The sequence below is a fragment of the Hylaeus anthracinus genome, unplaced genomic scaffold, assembly GCF_026225885.1.
Source record: "Hylaeus anthracinus isolate JK02 unplaced genomic scaffold, UHH_iyHylAnth1.0_haploid 2, whole genome shotgun sequence".
Classification (NCBI taxonomy): domain Eukaryota; kingdom Metazoa; phylum Arthropoda; class Insecta; order Hymenoptera; family Colletidae; genus Hylaeus; species Hylaeus anthracinus.
In genome coordinates this window covers 1,419,467-1,434,792 of record NW_026534838.1, presented here as the reverse complement: position 1 = coordinate 1,434,792, position 15,326 = coordinate 1,419,467, and the positions used below count along the sequence as shown (strand labels likewise).

Sequence of the window (15,326 nt, the reverse complement as noted above, 5' to 3'; positions counted from 1 at the left end):
TTGTGTCACCGACATGCCTCAATGTTCTCGTTCCTCTCGTCCTCTTCTTTACTCCCTCCCTTTGTCTACGGTTCGACATTCGGCGGTAAACATCAAAGAATATACGATGTCCACGTTAATCGCACAAGGTCAGTCCCGAGCTTGTGCATTTATTGAGACATTACTGTATGCTGTTAAATAAAAATAATAACAGAGAACAAAATTCTACGTACCCTATAAATTCACATTTCAGAACACATATTCCAATGAAATCAAAGTTTACATCTGACTTTGAGTACCGAATTCATCTAAACACGTTTCAGTAAAAACTCTTACAAGTCAAAATTCAACTACCGGAATCTTCCCGAAACACCCTAAACGGTCGTTCGAAACGTAACACGAGGGAGGAAATAGGATGTGCGCTTCCCAGGCACCCATATTTCTGCGTACTTGCGCTGTAAAATGCGACACCAATAAAAAAAGAATAACTTTGTAAACTAAACCATCGATTCGTTATTTAAATACTTACGATCTCGACTACCGTTCGTGTTTCATTTATTTAAATTCATCAAATCTGCTCCTTTTTTCCCTTTTTCAGACCACTTCATCACTTCATTTCCAACTTAGCACACTTTACGTAATACAAAGCTTGTAATTATTTCTATTATGTAAAACACGTTACATGATAAAAAAAAATTTGAATACCGTCTTGGTACGGTTCGCATGGTTCCACGCATACGCACACACACACGCACACATACACACACATGGATTAGCATCGTTCTAATTCTAACGATGTGTAAAAGGCCCGTTCAAAAGACACGTTTTTGCACGAATTGTTGGCACGCGTGAAAACAAGAGAAATGAGTGCACTAAGAAACGTTCGAATGTACTGTTGGTAGCTGGAGAGATCTGTCGCGGAAGGAATGCAGAGCCCTATTGGTCGAGGTATTAGCCACGCCTTATGGGTGGAGCAAGGTCTATGGGAAGTGCCATCTGTTGGTTGAATTTATACTCTTTTTTACGGGAGACGCTCGGTAATATAAATAAACTGGTATCTTTATGCATTTATAGGAAATGTGAATGTTTAAGAAACCACAAAATGCAAACAATATGCCATGAATATAAACAAAACATTGAAAGTAAAGTTCACGTTATAATATTTGCAGAATAAAATAAATTCCTATTTAGGTTTAATTTCTTTAGGTACATTTGCAAACAATTTATGTTGCCATAAAGATCCGCATTAATTTTGAATGACAGTAATAATTAATTTTAAATAATTTTGTTTCGTTTTTTTATAAAGGAACATCTTGTAAATCTCAGGTAAATTCATAACCTGAGCAGGTGCGAGAGAACCACAGGTAAAAAGCCTTTATTTCGTGGTAATCTCTCCAGCTCCAAACAATAAACAATTACAATCGTAAATCGTAAATCGCGAACCCGTTAAAGCTATTTCTTGCAACGGAAAATAAAGAGATTCGTTACCTCGTAAGAGACAGTTGGTAATGGTGCTAAATTTCGATTACGCTCAGCAAATAACTGGCAATTTCAACGGCGATCTCTGAAACTCGCACGAAAATTGTTTTCTTACGTGCGTCCATCACGAGATTGAAAGAAAACCGAAGAGTTTTTGTACAGAAACAAATCGATCCTTCAGTCGCAATTCAGTTGACTGTTCAAGCGAAACGCTCCTCGTTTTCAAATCAGATCTTCCAAGTAAGAGTGAAATTCATTAAGATAAAAAATAAAAATTCTTCGTCACATTCCATTTAACGAAAATATAATTCATTATCGATTAAACTCTAACGCTATTTATGAATAATGCCTAATGATAACTACTTTACTTTTTTTTTCACATTTTTCAAATGATTTCAAAATGCATTTTCCCTTTTCTCCATTTCGAATTATCTAAGTACGAGACTACTTCTAATAAAACAAAAAATAAAGAATTAAACTATTAAACTGAATATATAAGGCTAACACAATATAATAATTAACAAAAAAGAATCAACGTCATCTTTACAAAATTATGTAAAGTTCCAAGAGAAAATTAAATTCATTAAATGTAAAAAGAAAACAGTAGGACTGACTAGTTGTATCATCCAATTTCTCTAAACGAATATCCGAAAGATGAGAACAATTACAAATTTAACAAAGATAAATAAAAATTTTATGTTGTTCTACTAGATATAAGGTAACGTGAAATCAAGCTTATAAAGAGGAAACCATTTTCCCAACTTATAAGACAATGAGACTACGTTAAAAGTTACAGCTCGACAACTCAGATAAGACCCCTCAGAAAGACCACGGTGGAAGAACTTCAATTTCAAGTTCGGATCTCCCAAATAGAAGCAAAAAAAGCGTGACGGTTCACCATACCACGCCCAGTTTCACCCCTACCACGCACAGGTCACGCCTAGGATCACCTCTCACCGCGCACCGTCCACGCCCAGTTTCACTCCCACCACCCACAGGCCACGCCTACCAGGGACCGTTTCTAATGTGTCAAACTATACACCGTTCAATTAATCGACCAATTTAACAATTCGTCGAGAAATCACAACGATTATATACCTACAAAAGCTAACGTTAAGAAAAGTCATCCTTAGACGACTGGAAAAGACTTCGTTTTCCAGAAAAACAAAGCTCTACGAAATAATTCGCCCCGCCCATCCATCTCGAATTCGAGCGTAGCAAATTATCACAGTATCGTCGTGTTTTCTACACGAGTAAAAAAATACTTTTCAAGGTCCCTATTGCTATTCAAATACCACGTATCACGAGATCGAAGTTCGGAACACGTTATTGTTCTGGAAGTACTGCTAACTTGAGAAAATTATCTATGTTATCATTTTGATATCGATTGATGCAGTTTAATTTGGAACATTGGGCTCAGAAATGATAGGATCAGAATTCTTTTCAGAGTCTTTCTTTTCAGAATTCTTTTCAGAATTTCGAAAATCGAAATACAAAGAATAAGTCAGAGTGTGAAGACAGTTCGATTAACGAGGAAAATATTTTATTAGTGAGTGAAGTAATACCTTCGGGAGTGCTATCGATACCACAATGATATCAGGAATTATTTTCTGACCACGTAATTGATTGTCAGCAGCACTTTCAAGTCCAACAGAACTCGAGCAGCCCCTCTCTGTCTGTGTCACTTTCTGCAAAAACCCTTCGATTGATTGTCATTTCGATTGATTGGTAGAGATTCGACTGGGTAGAAATTTTGCCTCCAAGTATACGTCGCTAATCACTCTTAACGTCTCGACACTGTTCGCGAGTGTGCATTTGGTAAAGATAGTCGCCTTCGAGTCCCAGCCTCGAGGCGCGCAAATGCAACAGCTTTTCAACTAACGATGGACGTACCTAACAACAATTTTCTCCTGTCCGACGTTTCCGAACGGAATACGAGTTAATGGTCCAGCGTTTTAACGTCCACGTGACATTCGTGGCGTGTAACGAAGAAATTTGACGAAACTCAAGCAGACTAACCCAACTCTGGCTGGAACGCCTAAGGACTCGGGTCCTTCAGTAGACGAACCAAAGGATTCAGCTTGCCGTCGTCTGAATCTCTGTACTCTTCCAGCAACTGAAAGAGAGAACGGTTTTGCATTAAATGAGAGAGGAAGAATGACTTTTGGAGCGGAAGAGGTCAGTTTTATAGGATGAAGTTGATGAAGACTGAGTTCAGCAGGCAGAATTAAATAGTGATACTCTTTAGAGATGGTAACTTGAGGATGGAATAATTGTAGGAATAGTGGTTTCTAGCAAAAAAATGCAACAGTGAGGTCCAATATACTAGGACCAAACTTAACCTAAAACTTAAGAATAATTCATCAAGCAACTGCAAGACAAACATTGTTTTTGCATTAAATATAAGAGGAAGAATGACTTTTGGACCAGCAGAGGCCAGTTGGAATGGATAGAGATGATGAAGACTGAGCTCAGCAGGTAGAGTTAAATAGTGACAGTCTTTAGAAATAGTAACTTAATGATGGAATAGTTCTAACTCGCTGTGAGGTTCAGCAAAGACCTTATATACCTCATTATCTTGATTAACGCTTTCAGACCTGAATTATTTATTTTTCTCGCACTAATATTATTTAATTTCTAAGGTTAACCCTTTGCACTCGAGGTCTTTCTTCTGGGTACCTATCAGCAACTCGAAATGCTTTTTTAGCATTCTATTGTCACGAATGTTAAGCTTAGATTAACTTCTTAAATGAGATCCTTAATTTGAGACTTGAGAATCAGGTCCCCTTGGCCTCAACGACAATCATTTTTTTGACATTTCGAGTTCCAAAGAAATTAAACCTAAAGAAAACCTAGTGGTGACTGAAAGTCACCTCACGAGTCCAAAGGGTTAACTTTGACTAAAATTAGTATGTAAAAGTATTTAAAAAATCCTAAAAGCGTAGTTTCCGAGGAAAACTGATCTTTCTTCATGTGGAAGAATAAGGACATTCGGACATAAGGACATAAGGACATAAGGACATTATATACAGTGTAAATATATAAACGTGGTCATTTCATAATTTCTATCCAGCAAAATTACTTTTAAACTTCTTGAATTTTTTAAAAATCAATTTTGTAGTGAAATATTCTGAAAAAATTCACAAACACGTACGCCATGAAGTAGAATATCCCTAACTTTTTTCAAAATCTTTGATACAGTGCATCAAAAGATATACAGCTTAAACTGTAAATCGCATTTTACCCTGTAACTACCCTTCCAGTAAGGGTACGGGGTTGATACTTGGGACAAATTGTATTTTTTTAACGCTCTATTAATTGATATGTTCATTTATCAATTTGGCACATGGGCACGGTTATACCCTTTCCCTGCATGAGTTCCTTATTCACTGCTAATAAATAATCCAACACTATCCGAAATAGCTAGTTTTAGGTTAAGTTCGAAACTGGTACACTTACCTGATAAGACATTTCGCAAGACAAAATGGCCGTCGCCTCTCCGTTTCGATGCGTGGCCGCCAATAGTGTTGGGAAAATGTACGACGTCAGTCCTGGAGCACCGTAAAACGGAAACGGCAAAGTACACAGTTGCTGTAGAACGCTTGGACCAACCCCAGCCGACTGCAGTATTAACTGAAACAAAATTCATTTCGTGCACGATAATAACAAAAGTTTATATAATTTTAGGCTGTGTTATCAGTGACCTTTCACCTTAAGATGAATAACTGAACTTTTTCAAATGGAATTAATAAATGAGCAATAATCAATTTAAAGTATAAATATTTTCTGTTCTATTTTTTATACTTTTTAACTGTGTCATCAGGGGTATTTAGCTTTAACACGTGTGGCTTCCACTGACGAACTAAAGAAATTAATTCTGACAGTAAGTACCAAAGAAAACGAATTGGAATGGAATTTTGCATTCTGACGAAGTTACAAAAATAAATAAACATTTCATTCATGGCCAAATAAAAATTAGGATTAATTGAATTGAATAAATTAAATCAACAACCATGTCCAATAAATATTTTAATTCATCTGTTTAAGTTCCTTGACTACTACAATTTTAAACAAAAATTTGCAAATATAAAATTTTGAACAAAAATTTGTAGTTTAAATAATATTCAACTCTAGCAGAAACTTTCAAGAATATTTGTCTGGCAGTCGTCGTGTTATGATAAATAACTAAACTTTTTCAACTGCAATTAATAAACGAGCAATAATCAGTTGCAAGTATAAATATTTTCTGTACATTCTCCCTTTGGACGATATTCTCGAAGACTGTCGTAAGATTTGCTTTCCATTGCAAAACACCCACATGAAGGAAAGTTAAGTACGGTCGTCCGGGAACGAAGACCGTTAATTACAAGAGACGCGTATGTGCAGAGTCATTAGTTTCCTTAAATATCGTGGGAAACAGCGCGTTTATGCACAGGTGTCGAGAACCAGCGGGTTCGAAGGACAAGGAAGCGTTCTAGGACATCTGCGGTTCAACAAGTGTCCTCAAGCAGGCACCTGTAGCAATCCCTCTCGCAGGAAGTACCCACATTATGCATTTTTCTTCTATTTTCTCTCTTTCTATTCTCCTTTTACCAGCGATGGGAGTAATACCGAATCAATAGCGTTGAAAGGAAGGGAGACAATCGAATGGAATTTTTACTTCGGGTGGCAAATTATGAGCTAAGTACGATGAGTTCAATTTTTATACGTTTGGAGATCGTGGCTGAAGACACTCGAATTATTTTATTTATTTAATTTAATTAACTCTAATTTTTATTTGACCACGAATGAAAAAAAAGATATTTACTAATTATTTGCAAATTTTCGTTTAAATTTCTAGGAGTTAGAGAAAAAAATTTTTAATTCTAACTAAAGATGAATTAAAATATTTATTGAACAGGGTAGTTGATTTAATGTACTGAATTCAATTAATCCTAATTTTTATTCAACCACAAAAATAAAAAAAGCGATGTTTACCAATTATTTGCAAATTTTGGTTTAAAATTCTAGTAGTCAATTAAAAATTTTAGTAGTCAAGGAAGTAGCTAAAGATGAATTAAAATATATAACGAACAGGGTTGTTGATTTAATTTATTCAATTCAATTAATCCTAATTTTTATTCAACCACATAAATAAAAAAAGCGATGTTTACCAATTATTTGCAAATTTTTATTTAAAATCGTAGTAGTCAAGGAAGTAGCTAAAGATGAATTAAAATATTTATCAAATGTAATTATTGTTCACAATAAAGGAGCATTGAGGACATGCATTATTCTGTTTATTAATAAAAACTGAATAATACCACCATCCTAAATAATAATAAATCATCCTAACAGTAAAATACAACGAATAAGTCAATAAACGTAACGCGAACACGCAGCAAACACAAAGGAGCGTAAAATGAAGAAGCGATCATATAAATAATTCCCGAGCCTTTAAATTCGTTTTATGTTAAGCGAAAGGCTCGTCGCCTAAATAAATTATATGGTACTTTATGGTGAACCTTCTTCCATAGAGTATCATTTTCTGTGTTATTTTAAGACCGTTTTTACGTCGCATAAAACCGCCCGCTAGATTTACGACGATCACGGGTCCTATGTATTTTTATCGTATTTAAAACGCTCCCAGAGTTGATTAACCACTTAACTAACGTATACAGAACGCCACGCCGAAAAAATTTGTTTCGTGAAGTGGTAAGTTTCAAGGTATTCGTGAAATCCGCAACCAGAAAGCACTAGCTTTATCCGTAAAAACTCCGTAAGAACACTCGGTCGAATGCGAACGACATAAAATACAATCAGTGTAATAAGTATTCGTACAGCAACCAATTTAAAATAAAATTAATAAGAAAAGAAATGAGAGGTTAACATTAAAAGTTAATTTAAAACTTTAATTTAGGCAAATTCTACTCTAAAAATATGTAAGAATTCTAGTTAATTATTTCTTCCCTTAAAATTTATTAATAAAATAAATAGATGAAGTTTTATTTTGAATTGGTTTCAAAAGTAAGGACATAAAAGTAATAAAATTAATAAGAAAAGAAATGAGAGGTTAACATTAAAAGTTAATTTAAAACTTTAATTTACGCAAATTTTAGTCTAAAAATATGCAGGAATTCTGGTAATTATTTCTTCCCCTAAAATTTATTAATAAAATAAATAGATGAAGTTTTATTTTGAATTTGTTTCTGTAGGACATTATTTTGAATTGGGGCACAGTTAGTATATTATAATTATCAATAGAATAAACTACAATTATTATACAATTGTTTTATCACATCCATTAGACATTGTGGACCTTGCACTGATTCATTGCCACCTATTTTTATCACTAAAATATTTTTTAACTTGCAAAAAAATTGAACAATATTGAACATGTAATAGCAGTACTAGACATGTCTTTTAATTCAAAACTGGACCAATTTTGGAAAAGCTGGAATTAAGACAATGAAAAATGGAGAGAGGTTGTAGAACCAGGATCGATAACACGTTTCTGATTGAATTAAACACAAGTTTCAATTTCTTCCAACAAAAGTTAACATCGACAAATGAAAGTACTTACCAGATTACCAAGTATAAATAGAATGCTCGGTATGAAGGCAAGGACAAATTGTTACATCTTACTAATCGAGACCTAGCGGAGCCATCTCGCCACGATAAGGGAACCAGAAATGAAGGAACCCATAAGCAGCACAATTAGGCTCGAGGTATGCGCAAGCTGCTCCGCCATGAAACGCGCTCAAGGGTCGCCCTGCGTCGCGTCTAATCTAAACTGACCGTTCTCTCTCGAAATCCTCCGGCATAGATCGAATGCCTTCAGGCCTCGTGGAATTTCCGAGGACCCCCGATATCTCGAAAAAATGGGACTCGATAGTCGCGCAGAAAGAAAAGACGTCGCGACGTTCTGGAAGGCGCCAGACCGTCGGACATTTTCACGTGTAAGCCTAACTCGTTACTATCTCGGTGAACGTCGAAGAAAAATGTCTCTCCGACCGACAGGAATTGGGCAGGCACGACTCTTATCCGACTGATGAATAAATAACAAATGGGAGACTAATTTTTATTTCCTGGAATTCAATATCTTTATGTGTTTATACGTTTATATGTGTTTATGTGTTTAGATGTGTTTATGTGTTTAGATGTGTTTATGTGTTTATATGTTTATATCTGTTTATAAACGTTTATATGTTTATATCTGTTTATAAACGTTTATATGTTTATATCCATTTATATCTGTTTATAAACGTTTATATGTTTATAAACGTTTACATGTTTATATGTGTATATACGTTTATATCTGTTTATATGTTTATAAACGTTTACATGTTTATATGTGTATATACGTTTTTATCTGTTTATAAACGATTATATGTTTATATCCGTTTATATCTGTTTATAAACGTTTATATGTTTATATCCGCTTATATCTGTTTATAAACGTTTATATGTTTATATCCGTTTATAAACGTTTATATGTTTATATCTGTTTATAAACGTTTATAAGTTTATATCTATTTATAAACGTTTAAAAGTTTATATCTGTTTATAAACGTTTACATGTTTATATCCGTTTATGTCTGTTTTTAAATGTTTTTATGTTTATATCTGTTTATAAACGTTTATATGTTTATGACATGAATTTACACTGGGTACCCAAGAAGTATTTGTTTATTCCCGACCTTTCTTAATCCCAGGAATGTTTGAAATCGTGTTTCAATGTTCGTGGTTTCGATTGAATACACAGAACGTTTCTCAAAGTTACTCGAGTCAGTGTTGATCGTTTTCAAACTGGATTCCCCGCGAGCATCCTCGCAGGCGTTGCAATTTATTCCTGCCTATTTCAGTGGCTCCAGTCGCTTCATTGCCAAGCTTACGGACATACGACAAACACTCGTATGTAACTTTCGAGACCATTTGGTATGGTTTTGTTTGTCTATAATTATTCAAACGATGGCGAAGTTTAACGTCGCCCTAGCGTAGTGTTCCTGCTCACTGAAATAAATAGCAACTCACTTTCAATTTATTGTTTTCTATTAGAGAGTTGCGTGGCCAATAAATATGTAGGAAGCAGGAGTCTACATTAGTTTTTCTTTTTTGTTACATAGTTTGAAATCTTCAATTTAAATTCAGATAAAAATAACTTTTTGTAGTGGATTATCTTTATATATAAATATTTACACCAAGATGGTAAACTTCATTGGGCCTTCACGTTTTTAAAACAAAAGCTGTTGTTCTTTAATTGTACTCGCCGAACCCCTATCATCGATTTCGAACTTTGCATATAGATGAGGTTTTTTCGAGAGCAAACACTGGCCACGTGTACTGCTTCACTCGACATTTAATCTGTTCTTGAAGAGCATCGATTATTCTTGGCTAAGCAGTGACGGAGGAGAGAAAGTAGAACATGAAGGAATTCATTGCAAACAAAATTCTAGGCACACTAATAATTTAGAATAATGTCTAAACAATATTTATGTATCTCAGACAATCGAGAAAGCCTTGCAAGTTATACAGGACGCGACGCTAGCGCCGCCATGCGGCACTCGCTGCCACCAATGGCGGCGCTGGTGTCTCTTATTTCGCAACCACCACTATTTCACAAAATGGCGCTAGTGTCTCATCCTTTATAACCTCTAGGGTTTTTCTCCCTGAATTTTCACAGTCCCTAAACATTATTTAAATACTTTTCCTCTTCTGCACATATACACATCCATAAAAGAAGGTGCAGAGAAGACAAAGTACTAAACAAAATTTATGTATCTCAGCTAGAGATGGCGTAAACTGCTACTTTTAAATCACTCGTGATTCAATCACGTTCATTCTCAATCACGACGATTTTTCACAGTGATTCGTGATTCTTCGTGATCGCTTCTAAATTGGTAGAGAACATTCTTTTCGCTTTTCACGAATTACGCTGTTCTTAGATTATGTATGTATTATAATATGGTCTAAAAGCAATGTTAATATAATTTTAATACAATTTAAATTTGACTCATTTGTAGTTTGTTGAATTTCTGCTAAGGGGAGACAACGACACACTAACGATAACAATCAACATGAACCGCTTCTGAAACGCCATCTTCCGGATCACGGTCATGATCATAGTTTAATCACGACCGCGATCGTGACTGTGTGATCACCGTGAAAAATCACTGTTCAGGAAAACAGTTCAGGAACTGTTATGCTAGGTTTTCGGTAAGGAGTCGGATCTAGAATGTTAATTAGACTTTCGAGGAATATTATCTATTATTGGTCAATCCCATAAATATTCGTAACCTCTATGTCTTTTGAAGAAATTTGACTAAATTAAGTAATAGTTTTGCCACACTAAATCACTGTTAGTGATTTTTCACGCCATCCCTAATCTCAATTAATCAAGAAAGCCCTGGAAGTTATACAGGACGCGACACTAACGCCGCCATGCAGCAGTCGTTGCCACCAAAAGCGGCGCTAGTGTCTCTCCTTTCGCAAACACCAGTATTTCATAAAATGGCGCTAGTGTCTCATCCCTTATAACCTCCAGGGTTTTTCCAGGGTTAGAATCATTTTGAGATTAATATTTATATAATATTTCATAATTTAATGATGCTATGTCAGTAATAGGTAAGAATGTATTACCTATGATAGCAAAAAGACGATTAATAGTAAATTATTAAGTACTCTATTACACCCAAAAGTGTTAAAGAATCAGAATTTCATTTCTCTTTTCTTGGTCAGCTTTTCCAGCTTTTTATAATCTCACTTTAAAACAAATAATTAACGACTTCAGCAAAGAAAACTCTCAAGTACTGTATAATACCCATAAATGTTAAAGAATCAGAATTTTCTTCCCTACTTTTGATCAGCTTCTCCAACTCCATCTCCCTTTTAAAGGTTAAAAGCGTTTTTCCACCGATTTCCTCGGGTATCGGGGTGCACTTTCGGGGCCCCTTAAAAAAGGTGCCGAAAGACGAATGCGCTCCGTCGTTGATGCACTCAACGCAACGCATCCCGATCCACGCGCTCGGATTGATGCACCCTCCTCTCGTAGGGCGTCGTGTGCGTGCGCGCGGCTGACGTATGGAATGGAACCGAGTAAATATATCTTAACTGCATTCGGCCGTATATTGATGGGACGTCCGCTGAGTGTGTTGTGTCTAACAGCTTCTTCCTTCTTCGCCTCGTGTCGCGCGACGCATTTCACCCGAATGTACCGGGTGTGATCGACCGACTCGTTCCGGGGATTGATAGATGGTTTGTTTGGTGGCTGGGAGCCGGTCTTAAACTGGTCAGGTCCCGGGATGGATCTTCCTGGACGAGTATATGTCGGGACGGTTGATTTTTAGGATGATGATGGCTGTTGATGATGGTTCGCGACTGTCAACGTTGTAACGATGTATATTTCATGTGTAATCCGCGTCAGAGACTGTTAGAAGTGGAAATAGTGATGGTTGCAAAAGGAGAGACACTAGCGCCGCCTTTGGGGGCAACGAGTGCCGCATGGCGGCGCTAGTGTCGCGTCCTGTATAACTTCCAAGGCTTCCTTGATTGTCTGAGATACATAAATATATGTTTAGACACTTTGTCTCCTCTGCACCTTCTTTCGTGGATGTGTATATGTTTATACTCTCATATTTCTATGTAACCTTTAGTGTATAAGTTTTTCATTTAATATATTATGTTTTCTTATCCATGAGTTTCTCTTGTGTTATACATATACCCATTACACAAAATATTTTAAGCAACAATTTGGCCAACATCCATAAACGTCTACTAGACTATCCCCTAGTGAATATTATTAATGAATATTATTAAAATTTATTGTTGAAATTATGGTGACGCTAATTCAAACAGCAAACTACCATAAATGTTGCAATACAATAAAATTGAAAGCGTTCCGAAGATCGCACTTACCTGATTTTCCGGGTTGTTAACTGCAAAATACCCCAGAACCTGGAACAGTTCCGACAGGATGTAAGTACTACTAGTGTTCTGCGCAGATCCAATTTCCGGCTTGTGCGATATTGGATCCCGTGATAATCGAGTTATCAGATGACTAGCTATCAGTCGCCATTGCAAACTGGTACCTTCCATTCCTAACAGATTCTGAAACCAGAAGATATTCGAAATTTCACTGATAATGCACAAATAAACATACGTGATTGCAAATTTTTGTTTAAAATTGTAGTAGTCAAGGAAGTAGCTAAAGACGAATTTAAATATTTATCAAATGTAATTATTGTTCATAATAAATAGACTGCGGATTTTATGCATTCATGACGTACAATAACATAGAAAACATACGTAAAATTGTACATAATGTACGCTGAATATATTCTACAATTATTATAATGTTATTCATTTTGCATAATACCTTTTGGTGATGTTTTTAACACCGATTTCCTAATCTCTAATGCCGTGTCATAAACCGTGAAATACACAGGGTGTCCCGTAACTACATAGTAGTACAAGCGAGCATGGGGTAATTCTACGTGAAAAATTGAATCGAGAATGTGCAATAAAATGTTTCCATACGAAGCTTTATTTTCGAAAAAAGTAATTTTAAAAATTTGTTTCGATTGCTATAAGTTACCAGTATTTAACTAAAGGTCCCGTTCGATAAGCATAAGAAGAAAGTAAAATAAATCTAAGATATCAAACTTTCCAAGCTTATTTTTTCCCAAAAAAAAGCTTCATATGAAAACATTTTATTTAACATTTTCGATTCAATTTTTCGCTTATGCCACCAGTTACGGGACACCCTGTATAATTGTTTACGTATCGGAGAGCCTCAGCGTGGGTCACGATTGACCCAGCCTCGAGCAGAACAAGAGATTCCTGCGGAGATTGAAGGGCAGTTTCATTTCAACTAGACCGCGCGGCCAGTAAGTCAAAGGGAATAGATAATAAACGTTGGTTTTTGGGCAAACGCCGGCTGCCGGGCGCAAGGATAATCGGAGCAGCGTCCCGCGGGACCCTGCGCGGCCTCCTGCGGGACACAGGACGGCCCTTATAGTTTTTATGGTTGGGGGCGCGAGGTTTCGATTCAATTCGTGGTCTGATCATTGCAGACTTCACAGGAGGCCTTTCAATCTTGACAGGCAAACCCCCTGGGCGCACGATATCTCCATTGCACTTTCCACGGGCCTCGACCTAATGAGGAGGACCACTGACGGTTGCTCCATCAAGGACCCACCTCCGTTTCTATTCAACCTCACAGGTCAGGCGGTCTAACATAAGGGACAACGTATTTTTTTTCTTAGCTGTGGTAACTCAAATTACAGGGGGTGAAACTACCCCTCTGAGTGTCGTCCTGTGCGAGGACCTCAGAAACTGTTAGGCTAGGTTTAGAATGTTAGGCTTAGAATGTTAATTAGACTTTCAAAGAATATTATTTATTATTAGTCAATCCCATAAATATTCGTAACCTCTATGTCATTTGAAGAAGTTTGATTGAATTAAGTAACAGTTTTGCCACACTGAATCACTGTTAGTGATTTTTTATATTGATTTTTGATATAACAATTTTGATATTGGGAAATGAATTTTTCATTGTAAAAATATATGTATGAATAAGCTTGTATAGTATATAAGTACGTATATATTTATATATACATATCCAGGAACTGTTATGCTAGGTTTTTGATAAGGAGTCAGATCTAGAATGGTAATTTGACTTTCTAGGAATATTATCTATCATTGGTCAATTCTATAAATATTCCTAACCTGTATGTTTTTTTGAAGAAGTTTGACTAAATTGAATAACAGTTTTGATATTGCCAAATGAATTTTTCTTTAGACAAATATATGTATGAATAAGCTTGTATATGTACCATATATATTTATATATACATCAACAAATGTATACAAACATACATTTGGAATATTATAATAAATAATAATTATCGACAATGAATAAACTCACCTGTAATCTCAAAAGATTCAGCCCTGCAATGGACTTGAGTAGCCTGAGGCACTTGACGATCAGAACCCTCGTGGACTGGGGCATCGTGGTCTGGTTAGGAGTCGGCGACGACCCCTTCTGATTCTGTGGGGTGAGCGCGACCGCTGCATAAAGTGCGCCAATGGCACCTGCAGCCTCGGTTGAGGACAGCGTCGCGAGAAGGTGTGATTCTACGATCGTCTGTTCCACGCTGTTGTTGTTCTCGTGAACGCTGCCAGACTCCTGGTCCGGAGGTTTCTTCAGGTGGGAACAGATGCGGAACAGAAGATCGTAGGAGGATATCAAAAGTGGCGATTCGTGATCCTGGTCCACGAAAAACTCAGCCTCGATCAGAGCGCGACTGTGGCGGGACACTCGATCCACCAGGCCACCTGCCACCAGATATCTGCAGCAGAAAAAAAGGAAAGGTTGGAGTTGATGAAGAATTAGATTTTATTTCGTTTAATTGGACAAGAATTGATATGTAGAGATATGAGGTATATAATGCTGGTACTTAATTTCAATACAGCACACCTGAAAGTTTTTTAAGTGAAGATGGACGTAATGGATGCATGGATGAGTCGAAATATTATTTTAGGGAGTGTGTTCATTTTTGTAATAATATTATGTAATAGTGTGGTTGTTAATATAATGTTAGTATGTAGTTGTCGTAAAATACTTGATATTCGTAATTTGTTAGATAAAGAGGTCTATATTAGAACCAACATCCCTTGTGGGGGTAACTATAAGGGATGGAACAACATCTCTTGGTTTTTAAAAAATTCTTCAGGTTCGAAGAATCTGATCATTTTAGCATTTTATTGCTTAGGTTTCTAAATGGGAGAGTCACCTACCCTGAAGAGATAAGGTGGATTCCTATAAAAACATTTGTAGGATTCATCAGATTGTTCATTCAGATTTGATTTACCCAGACTTGACTAAAGCA

General features: G+C 36.2%; 1 protein-coding gene across 5 annotated transcripts in view; it reads right to left on the bottom strand.

The window, feature by feature from the left end:
* Positions 1 to 617: 617 nt before the first annotated feature.
* The window catches only part of LOC128892937 (S phase cyclin A-associated protein in the endoplasmic reticulum), a 56,035-nt gene continuing 41,326 nt past the window's right edge, over positions 618 to 15,326 (bottom strand). For 3 of the 5 annotated variants that reach the window (XM_054153594.1, XM_054153596.1, XM_054153595.1), the window contains 4 exons: positions 14,363 to 14,786; positions 12,352 to 12,543; positions 4,918 to 5,091; positions 618 to 3,574 (listed from right to left, as the gene is read on the bottom strand). In XM_054153594.1, the coding sequence (XP_054009569.1) occupies positions 3,497 to 3,574; positions 4,918 to 5,091; positions 12,352 to 12,543; positions 14,363 to 14,786 (868 nt within the window). In that variant the 3' untranslated portion in view covers positions 618 to 3,496. Of the gene's footprint in view, positions 3,575 to 4,917; positions 5,092 to 12,113; positions 12,223 to 12,351; positions 12,544 to 14,362; positions 14,787 to 15,326 lie in introns of those variants that run through there. The other 2 variants (XM_054153597.1, XR_008461209.1) reach the window with 2 other exon arrangements.